The sequence below is a fragment of the Rhinoraja longicauda genome, chromosome 40, assembly GCF_053455715.1.
Source record: "Rhinoraja longicauda isolate Sanriku21f chromosome 40, sRhiLon1.1, whole genome shotgun sequence".
NCBI lineage: Eukaryota > Metazoa > Chordata > Chondrichthyes > Rajiformes > Arhynchobatidae > Rhinoraja > Rhinoraja longicauda.
In genome coordinates, this window is record NC_135992.1 from 2310980 (window position 1) to 2321826 (window position 10847).

A 10847-nucleotide genomic window follows, 5' to 3' on the forward strand; every position below is an offset into this window, starting at 1 on the left:
TGAGATGTAGTTCTGTCTGGTTTACTTTAGAGGTGATGGCTTTGAGATGAGAAGGACAACGTTTAACGGATATGTGCAAGACGAACAGCCAGAGGTGGCTTAGTTTAGTCTGAGGAAGGGTCTCGACCCGAAACGTCACCCATTCCTTCTCTCCACAGATGCTGCCCGTCCCGCTGAGTTACTCCAGCTTTTTGTATCTATAGAGTCATAGAGTCATAGAGTCCGACAGCACAGAAAGAGGCCCTTCGGCCCATCGTGTCCGTGCCGCCCGCTACCAAACTCAGTCTGATTTTAATCCCTATCTAGTGGTTTAGTTTGGTTTAGTTTAGAGATACAGCGCAGAAACAGGCCCTTCGGCCCACCGGGTCCGTGCCGACCAGCGATCCCCGCACACTAACACTATATTACTCACACCAGGGACAATTTACAATTTTACCAAGCCGATTAACCTACAAACCTGCACGTCTTTGGAGTGTGGGGGGAAACGGGAGCTCCCGGAGAAAACCCACGCAGGTCACGGGGAGAACGTACAAACTCCGTGCAGACTAGCCCCGTGATCGAACCCAGGACCCTGGTGCTGTGAGGCAGCAACTCTACCACTGCACCGCCGTGCCGCCCGTAATGTGGCAACACTATTGTGGGTGGCACGGTGGTGCAGCGGTAGAGTTGCTGCCTCACAACGCCAGAGACCCGGGTTCCATCCTGACTGTGGGTGCTGTCTGCACGGAGGGAGGCCCATCAAGTCTACTCCGCCATTCAATCGTGGCCGATCTGTCTCTCCCTCTCAACCCCATTCTCCTGCCTTCTCCCCATAACCTCTGACACCCGCACTAATCAAGAATCTACCCATCTCTGCTTTAAAAATATCCACTGACTTGGCCTCCACAGCTTTCTGTGGCAATGAATCCCACAGATTCACCACCCTCTGACTAAAGAAATTCCTCCTCATCTCCTTTCTAAAGGAACGTCCTTTCATTCTGAGGCTGTGCCCTCTGGTCCTAGACTCTCCCACTGGTGGAAACATCCTCTCCACATCCACTCTATCCAGGCCGCTCACTATTCGGTATGTTTCAATGAGGTCCCTCCTCATCCTTCTCAACTCCAGCGAGTACAGGCCCAATGCCCACAAACGCTCATCGTATGTTAACCCACTCATGCCTGGGATCAATCTCCAGACCCTCTCCAGAGCCAGCACATCCTTCCTCATGTGCAGGGCCAACAAATCTGCTCACAATGCTCCAAGTGAGGTCTGACCAGGGCCTTATTCATTGGAGTTTAGAAGGATGAGAGGGGATCTTATAGAGACGTATAAAATCATAAAAGGACTGGACAAGCTAGATGTGGGAAAAATGTTCCCAATGTTGGGGGAGTCCAGAACCAGGGGCCACACAGTCTAAGAATAAAGGGGAGGTCATTTAAAACTGAGGCGAGAAGGAACTTTTTCACCCAGAACGTAGTGAATTTGTGGAATTCTCTGCCGCAGAGGCCAATTCACTGGATGCATTTAAGAGAGAGTTAGATAGAGCTCTGGGGGCTAGTGGAATCAAGGGATATGGAAGAAGGCAGGCACGGGTTACTGATTGTGGATGATCAGCCACGATCACAATGAATGGCGGTGCTGGCTCGAAGGGCCAAATGGCCTCCTCCTGCACCTATTTTCTATGTTTCTATGTTTCTAAAGCCTCGGCAATGCATCCCAGTTTTTATGTTCGTTCTGGTTCTCTCAAATTACAAATGGACATTGGGCTTGACCCACCCTGGTCATTCATTCTTCTCCACTCGAGGTGAAGAACGAGAAAAGATGCCTTGGAATGGCGTGGGGGGCAGAGCGATTTTGGTGGGGGAGAGAGCGGTGGTGTAGAGAGGTGTAAAGGCCGCACAGCTACGGTTGCCAACTGTCCCCGTTTTAGGCGGGACATCCCGTATTTTGGGCTAAATTGGTTTGTCCCGTATGGGACCGCCCTGGTACAGTGTTAGTAGGTGGTTGCCAACTTCCTCACTCCGCCATAAGGGACAAATGGTGACGTCACCGCCCCGCGCCCCACGTGACCTCACCCAGGCAGCGGCCAAACGCTCCCGCTCCACCAATGGCGGCCGCCATTGGTGGAGCGGGAGCACGTGGCCGCTGGCTGGGTGAGGTCACGTGAGGCGCGGGGCGGCGACATCACCCTTTGTCCCTTATTTGGGAGTGAGGAAGTTGGCAACCGCACACACGTCCTACCTCCAGGTGATGGTCTTCTTCTTCCAGACGGTGTCAGCCAGCGCGTAACGCTTCCTCCTCCTCCTCCTCCTCCTCATGATCTCCGAGGTGCCGATGATGTCGGGCAGCGAGCACCTAGGCTTCTTCATCATGTCCAGCGTCTTTGCATCTGTGGCCGATGTCCACGCCCGTGGTCAGGGTAGAGGCGGTGGGGGAGAGAGAGGGTAGGGGGAGAGAGAGGGTGGGGGGGAGAGGCAATCAGTGCTTAGCCTGGTCTTGCATTCAAGAGAGAGTTAGATACAGCTCTTGCTATACAATAGAAACATAGAAATATAGAAAATTAGGTGCAGGAGGAGGCCATTCGGCCCTTCGAGCCAGCACCGCCATTCATTGTAATCATGGCTTATCATCCACAATCAGTAACCCGTGCCTGCCTTCTCCTCATATCCCTTGATTCCACTAGCCCCTAGAGCTCTATCTAATTCTCTTCTAAATTAATCCAGTGAATTGGCCTCCACTGCCCTCTGTGGCAGAGAATTCCACAAATTCACAACTCTCTGGGTGAAAAAGTTTTTTCTCATCTCAGTTTTAAATGGCCTCCCCTTTATTCTAAGACTGTGGCCCCTTGTTCTGGACTCCCCCAACATTGGGAACATTTTTCCTGCATCTAGCTTGTCCAATCCTTTATACGTCTCTATAAGATCCTCTCGCATCCATCTAAACTCCAGTGAATACAAGCCCTGTCTTTCCAATCTTTTCTCGTAAGACAGTCCCAACATCCCCGGGATTAACCTCCTGAACCTACGCTGCACTGCCTCAATAGCAAAGACGTCCTTCCTCAAATTCGGAGACCAAAACTGCACACAATACTCCAGATGTGGTCTTACCGGGGCCCTATACAACTGCAGAAGGACCTCTTTACTCCTATACTCAAATCGCCTTGTTATGAAGGCCAACATGCCATTAGCTTTCTTCACTGCCTGCTGTACCTGCACGCCAACTTTCAGTGACTGGTGTACAAGGACACCCAGGTCTCGCTGCACCTCCCCCTTACCTAACCTGACACCATTGAGATAATAATCTGCCTCCTTGTTTTTGCCGCCAAAGTGGATAACCTCACATTTATCTATATTATACTGCATCTGCCACGCATCTGCCCACTCACTCAACCTGTCCAGGTCACCCTGCAACCTCCTAACATCCTCTACACAGTTCACACTGCCACCCAGCTTTGTGTCATCTGCAAACTTGCTAGTGTTGCTTCTAATTCCCTCATCCAAATCATTAATATATATGGTAAACAGTTGGGGCCCCAACACCGAGCCTTGCAGCACTCCACTCACCACTGCCTGCCATTCTGAAAAGGACCCGTTTATTCCTACTCTTTGCTTCCTGTCTGCCAACCAATTCTCTATCCATGTCAACACCCTACCCACAATACCATGTGCTCTAATTTTGCTCATCAATCTCCCGTGTGGGACCTTATCAAAGGCTTTCTGAAAGTCTAGATACACTACATCCACTGGCTCCCCTTCATCCATTTCACTTGTCTCATCCTCAATAAATTCCAGAAGATTAGTTAAGCATGATTTCCCTTTCATAAATCCATGCTGACTTGGACTTATCCTTTTACTGTTATCCAAATGTACCGTTATAACTTCTTTAATAATTGACTCCAGCATCTTCCCCACCACCGATGTCAGGCTAACTGGTCTGTAATTCCCCGTTTTCTCTCTCCCTCCTTTCTTGAAAAGTGGGATAACATTAGCTATCCTCCAATCCACAGGAACTGACCCTGACTCTATAGAACATTGGAAAATGATCACCAATGCGTCTACTATTTCTAGAGCCACCTCCCTGAGTACCCTGGGATGCAGACCATCAGGCCCAGGGAATTTGTGTGTCTCTATTGTTGGCTGTGCGCTCGGTGTTAACGAATTATACAGACAATGAAAATCACCAGGATGACAGTGAAACAGGACTACAGTGGGGGAGGGACGGAGAGAGAGGGGATGCAAGGGTTACTTGAAGGTAGAGAAATCTATATTTATACCGGTGGGCTGTAAGCTGCCCAAGTGAAATATGAGATGCTGTTCCTCCAATTTGCGTTTGGCCTCACTCTGACAATGGAGGAGGCCCAGGACAGAAAGGTCAGTGTGGGAGTGGGAGGGGGAAGTGTTTAGCAACCGGGAGATCAGGTAGGTTCAGGCGGGCTGAGCGAAGGTGTTCAGCGAAACAATCGCCCGGTCTTTATTGATATTGGTACTTGTTGTGTTGGTTCCTATGTTTGTGAGATTGTCTTTGAAAGATCTGCACTGTCACACTGTTTCAGATGTAGCACTTCTAATTTTGTTGTACAATGACAATAAAGGCATATTAGTATTATTATTATTAATAATATGGATCTGGGAATAACTGTGCATTGTTCCCTGAAGGTGGAATCTCATGTGGATAGGGTGGTGAAGAAGGCGTTTGGTATGCTTGCCTTTATAAATCAGAGCATCGAATATAGAAGTTGGGATGTAATGTTGAAATTGTACAGGGCATTGGTGAGGCCGAATCTGGAGTATGGTGTGCAGTTCTAGTCGCCAAATTATAGGAAGGATGTCGACAAAATGGAGAGGGTACAGAGGAGATTTACTAGAATGTTGCCTGGGTTTCAGCACTTAGGCTACAGAGAGAGGTTGAACAGGTTGGGTCTTTATTCTTTGGAGCGTAGAAGGTTGAGGGGGGACTTGATAGAGGTTTTTAAAATTTTAAGAGGGACGGACAGAGTTGACGTGGGTAGGCTTTTCCCTTTGAGAGTGGGGAAGATTCCAACAAGGGGACATAGCTTCAGAATTAAGGGACAAAAGTTTAGGGGTAACATGAGGGGTAACTTCTTTACTCAGAGGGTTGTGGCTGTATGGAATGGGCTTCCGGTGGAAGTGGTGGAGGCTGGCTCGATTTTATTATTTAAGAGTAAATTGGATAGGTATATGGATAGGAGGGGATTGGAGGGTTATGGTCTGAGAGCAGGTAGATGAGACTAGGTCAGAGAAAGTGGTCGGCGTGGACTGGTAGGGCCGAGCGGGCCTGTTTCCGTGCTGTAATTGTTATATGGTTATATGGTTATATTATTATTATTATTATTATTAGTGGGATCCCTTTCGAGGCGGCGGAAATGTGGGAGGATTGTGTGAACCACAGGAAATGCAAAGAGAATGTTACCACAGTGTGACAGTGTTACATGCGGTCACCTCTGGCAACGGCAGCATTGATCCAGCTGACACTGCAATTAGAGTATTGTGATCATTTCTGGGCACCATGTTATAGGAATAAATGTTGTCAAGCTGGAAAGGGTTGAGAGAAGATTCACGAGGATGTTGCCAGGTCTCGAGGGCCTGAGCTACAGGGAGAGGTTGAGTAGGCTGGGACTCTATTCCTTGGAGCGCAGGAGGATGAGGGGTGATCTCATAGAGGTGTACAAAATCATGAGAGGAATAGATCGGGTAGACGCACAGGGTTTCTTGCCCAGAGTAGGGGAATCGAGAACCACTGGACATGGGTTCAAGGTGAAGGGAGAAATAATTTATAGGAATCTGAGGGGTAACTTTTTCACACAGAGGGTGGTGGGTGTACGGAACGAGCTGCCAGAGGAGGTAGTTGAGGCTGGGACTATCCCAACGTTTCAGAAACAGTTAGACAGGGACATGGATAGGACAGGTTTGGAGGGATATGGACCAAGCACAGGCAGGTAGGACTAGTGTAGTCTGGGCATGTTGGGCCGAAGGGCCTGTTTCCATGTTATGTGTCTGTGTCTCTGTGCCTCTGTGTCTCTGTGACTCTGTGACTCTGTGTCTCTGTGTCTCTGTGTCCCTGTGTCTCTGTGTCTCTGTGTCTCTGTGTCCCTGTGTCTCTGTGTCTCTGTGTCCCTGTGTCCCTGTGTCCCTGTGTCTCTGTGTCTCTGTGTCCCTGTGTCTCTGTGTCTCTGTGTCCCTGTGTCCCTGTGTCCCTGTGTCTCTGTGTCCCTGTGTCTCTGTGTCTCTGTGTCTCTGTGTCTCTGTGTCCCTGTGTCTCTGTGTCTCTGTGTCTCTGTGTCTCTGTGTCCCTGTGTCTCTGTGTCTCTGTGTCCCTGTGTCCCTGTGTCCCTGTGTCTCTGTGTCCCTGTGTCTCTGTGTCTCTGTGTCTCTGTGTCCCTGTGTCTCTGTGTCTCTGTGTCTCTGTGTCCCTGTGTCCCTGTGTCTCTGTGTCTCTGTGTCCCTGTGTCTCTGTGTCTCTGTGTCCCTGTGTCCCTGTGTCTCTGTGTCTCTGTGTCCCTGTGTCCCTGTGTCTCTGTGTCTCTGTGTCCCTGTGTCCCTGTGTCTCTGTGTCCCTGTGTCCCTGTGTCTCTGTGTCTCTGTGTCCCTGTGTCTCTGTGTCTCTGTGTCTCTGTGTCTCGGAGTCTCTGTGTCTCTGTGACTCTGTGACTCTGTGACTCTGTGTCTCTGTGTCCCTGTGTCTCTGTGTCTCTGTGTCTCTGTGACTCTGTGACTCTGTGACTCTGTGACTCTGTGTCTCTGTGTCCCTGTGTCTCTGTGTCTCTGTGTCTCTGTGTCCCTGTGTCCCTGTGTCTCTGTGTCTCTGTGTCCCTGTGTCTCTGTGTCTCTGTGTCTCTGTGACTCTGTGACTCTGTGACTCTGTGTCTCCGTGTCTCCGTAACTATCACAGCGTTCCTGCTCCACATCTCACCGAGTTCTCCGGTCTCCGGGATGCCGGCAAACCTCTGCATGGATTTGATGGCGTTGTTCAGGCTCTGCAGCGTCTGTAGCTGTGAGGTGAGGAAGTCTGGACGGGGCATGTACCCGTACCGTGTCAGCCAGTCCTGCAACACAACAAGTGTCGGCCGTCAACACACTTCAGCTCATCGTGCAGTGGAAAGCATTTGCTGTGTGCTAGCCAGTCAGCGGAAAGACAACCCATGATTACAATCGAGCCATTCACAGTGTACCGACACATGGACACAACATGCTGGAGTAACTCAGCGGGTCAGGCAGCATCTGTGGAGAGAAGGAATGGGTGACGTTTCGGGTCCAGACCCTTCTTCACACCGCTGAGTTACTCCAGCGTTTTGTGTCCACCTTCGATTTAAACCAGCATCTGCAGTTTTTTTCCCTACACATCGTGTACAGATACATGATAAGGGAATAACGTTTAGCGCGAGGTAAAGCCATCAAAGGCCAATCATGGATAGTCCGAGTAACTCAGCAGGTCAGGCAGCATCTCAGGAGAGAAGGAATGGGTGACGTTTCGGGTCGAGAGTCTGAAGAAGGGTCTCGACCCGAAACGTCACCCATTCCTCCCCCTTATTCTTAAACCCCTGGTTCTGGACTCCTCCCAACATCTGTAATATGTTTTCTGCATCTAGCCTGTCCAATCCCTTAAGAATTTTATGTTTCTATAAGATCCCCAGCACCAGAGACCCGGGTTCAATCCGACTACGGGTGCTGTCTGTGTGGAGTTTGCACGTTCTCCCTGTGAGGGTGCATCTGTGACACATAAAGCTCCTTTGACTAGTGACTAGGTCCTCCCACACTCTAAAGGCGTGCAAGTTTGTAGGTTAATTGGCTTTGGTAAAAATTGTAAATTACCCTAGTGTGTGTAGGATAGTGTTGGTGTGCGGGGATCGCTGGTGGGCACGGGCTCGGTGGGCCGAAGGGCCTGTTGGTGTGCGGGGATCGCTGGTGGGCATGGTCTCGGTGGGCCGAAGGGCCTGTTGGTGTGTGGGGATCGATGGTGGGCATGGTCTCGGTGGGCCGAAGGGCCTGTTGGTGTGTGGGGATCGCTGGTGGGCATGGTCTCGGTGGGCCGAAGGGCCTGTTGGTGTGTGGGGATCGCTGGTGGGCATGGTCTCGGTGGGCCGAAGGGCCTGTTGGTGTGTGGGGATCGCTGGTGGGCACGGGCTCGGTGGGCCGAAGGGCCTGTTTCCGTGCTGTGCCACTGGTCTAGAGTTTAACATCAGTCACACTCACACCAAGGTGATCGCTCACCGGTCCTGACGGCGGGCAGTGGAGGTTCCTGTCCCATCGACCCGCCAGCCTGCCCCTCTACCCAGCCCACGCCCGTGCCCGCGTGACCCTGGAGAGGGAACACGCCGTGTACAGAGAGACTCCCGTGAACGCTGGTCTCCGCCGGGGGGGTCCAGTGCGTGGAGAATGAGGATGGCCATCACGGTTGCCAACCGTCCCGTATTAGCCGGGACATCCCGTATTTTGGGCTAAATTAGTATTGTCCCGCACGGGACCGCCCTTGTCCCGTATTAGTATGTTCGCCAACTTCCTCACTCCCAAATACGGGACAAGGTGATGTCACCGCCCCGCGCCCCACGTGACCTCACCCAGCCAGCGGCCACGTGCTCCCGCTCCATCGATGGCGGCCGCTGGCTGAGTGAGGTCACGTGGGGCGCGGGGCGGCGACGTCACCCTTTGTCCCGTATTTGGGAGTGAGGAAGTTGGCAACCCCTAACGACACTGTTGTCATTTGATGATGGATCGTTGTTTCCAAACTGCCCATTGGCAGTATTGATCGTACCAGCACTTTGTAACTGCGCTCATTAGTTGCTGGGAATGTGCTGGTTTACAGCAGCAACAGCAATAGACAATAGACAATAGGTGCAGGAGGAGGCCATTCGGCCCTTCGAGCCTGCACCACCATTCAAAGTGATCATGGCTGATCATTCTCAATCAGTACCCCGTTCCTGCCTTCTCCCCATACCCCCTGACTCCGCTATCCTTAAGAGCTCTATCTAGCTCTCTCTTGAATGCATTCAGAGATTTGGCCTCCACAGCCTTCTGAGGCAGAGAATTCCACAGATTCACAACTCTCTGACTGAAAATGTTTATCCTCATCTCAGTTCTAAATGGCCGACCCCTTATTCTTAAACTGTGGCCCCTTGTTCTGGACTCCCCCAACATTGGGAACATGTTTCCTGCCTCTAACGTGTCCAACCCCTTAATAATCTTATACGTTTCGATAAGATCTCCTTTGATTGATAAAGTATTGATCACCTCTGTGGAGCAGTGGCTGTGTTTCAGACCCACCCTCTGGACTGTTGCTCAGCCAGTATCAAAGATACTAGAGGAGCAAGATAGACCACTCCACCCTAAAAACCGTAGTACGTCACAGCGCCATTTTAGTCGGCAGAAACTTGCTAATGGCTCCTTTGCGGACTACACTTCAGTATAGGCGATTTCAACGGAGTGGTCCATCTTGTTCTTCTAGTATCTTTGGCCAGTATGGAGGGGAGGGGAGAGACAGTCACTGGGGGGGGGGAGGGGGTGGGGGGTGGGGTCTCCCTGTCGGTTCCCTCCTGGGCCTGGCCAAGGTGGCCATTCATGGGAGGGGAGGGGAGGGGAGAGGGGAGGGGAGGGGAGGGGAGGGGAGGGGAGGGGAGAGGAGTGGGGAGGGGAGAGGAGAGGAGAGGAGAGGAGAGGAGAGGAGAGGAGAGGAGAGGAGAGGAGAGGAGAGGAGAGGAGAGGAGAGGAGAGGAGAGGAGAGGAGAGGAGAGGAGAGGAGAGGAGAGGGGAAGGGAGTGGGGAGGATAGAGGGGAGAGGAGAGAGGAGAGAGGGGAAAGGGGAGGGGAGGGGAGGGGAGGGGAGGGGAGGGGATGGGAGGGGAGGGGAGGGGAGGGGATGGGAGGGGAGGGGAGGGGAGGGGAGGGGAGGGGAGGGGAGAGGAGAGGAGAGGAGAGGAGAGGGGAGGAGAGAGGGGACAGGAGAGGAGAGGGGTGGAGAGGAGAGCAGAGGAGGGGAGAGGAGAGAGGGGAGAGGAGAGAGGAGAGAGGGGAAAGGGGAGTGGAGGGGAGGGGAGGGGAGGGGAGGGGAGGGGAGGGGAGGGGAGGGGAGGGGAGGGGAGGGGAGGGGAGGGGAGGGGAGGGTCGCGGGAACTGCTCCAGTACATCGAGCGAGCAGGCCGACCGGACTTTGAACAATGGCGGCAAAAATGTCGGCACCCACTTTTGTAATATATGCAAAAATAATTTCACTCTGCAGGTGCATCTGTGACACATGAAGCTCCTTTAAACCATTGAACCATTGAAAGGTCTTAAGTCTGAAGAAGGGTTCCGACCCAAATTGTCACCTATCCATGTCCTCCACAGATGCTGCCTGACCCGCTGAGTGTAGCTTTTAGTTTAATTTAGTTCAGAGATACAGCGTGGAAACAGGCCCTTCAGCCCACCGGGTCCGCGCCGCCCAGCGATCCCCACACACTAACACTATCCTACACACACTAGGGACAATTTTACATTTATACCCAGCCAATTAACCTACAAACCTGTACGCCTTTGGAGTGTGGGAGGAAACCGAAGATCTCAGAGAAAACCCACGCTGGTCACGGGGAGAACGTACAAACTCCGTACAGACGGCGCCCGTAGTCGGGATGGAACCCGGGTCTCCGGCGCTGTGAGGCAGCAACTCTACCGCTGTGCCACCAAGTTACTCCAGCACTTTATGCTTTTTTTGTGGTCTTGGAGTTCTTCAAGTTCTCCAAAGACGTACAGGTATGTAGGTTAATTGGCTGGGTAAATGTAAAAATTGTCCCTAGTGGGTGTAGGATAGTGTTAATGTGCGGGGATCGCTGGGCGGCACGGACTTGGTGGGCCGAAAAGGCCTGTTTCCGGCTGTATAT

General features: G+C 52.0%; 1 protein-coding gene across 1 annotated transcript in view; it reads right to left on the bottom strand.

Moving 5' to 3' along the window:
• The window catches only part of LOC144611370 (matrix metalloproteinase-25-like), a 53712-nt gene that overhangs the window by 39907 nt on the left and 2958 nt on the right, over positions 1-10847 (bottom strand). The window contains exons 2-3 of the mRNA XM_078430442.1: positions 6911-7043; positions 2222-2369 (exon numbers count right to left, since the gene is read on the bottom strand). Of these exons, the coding sequence (XP_078286568.1) occupies positions 2222-2369; positions 6911-7043 (281 nt within the window). The remainder of the gene's footprint in view (positions 1-2221; positions 2370-6910; positions 7044-10847) is intronic.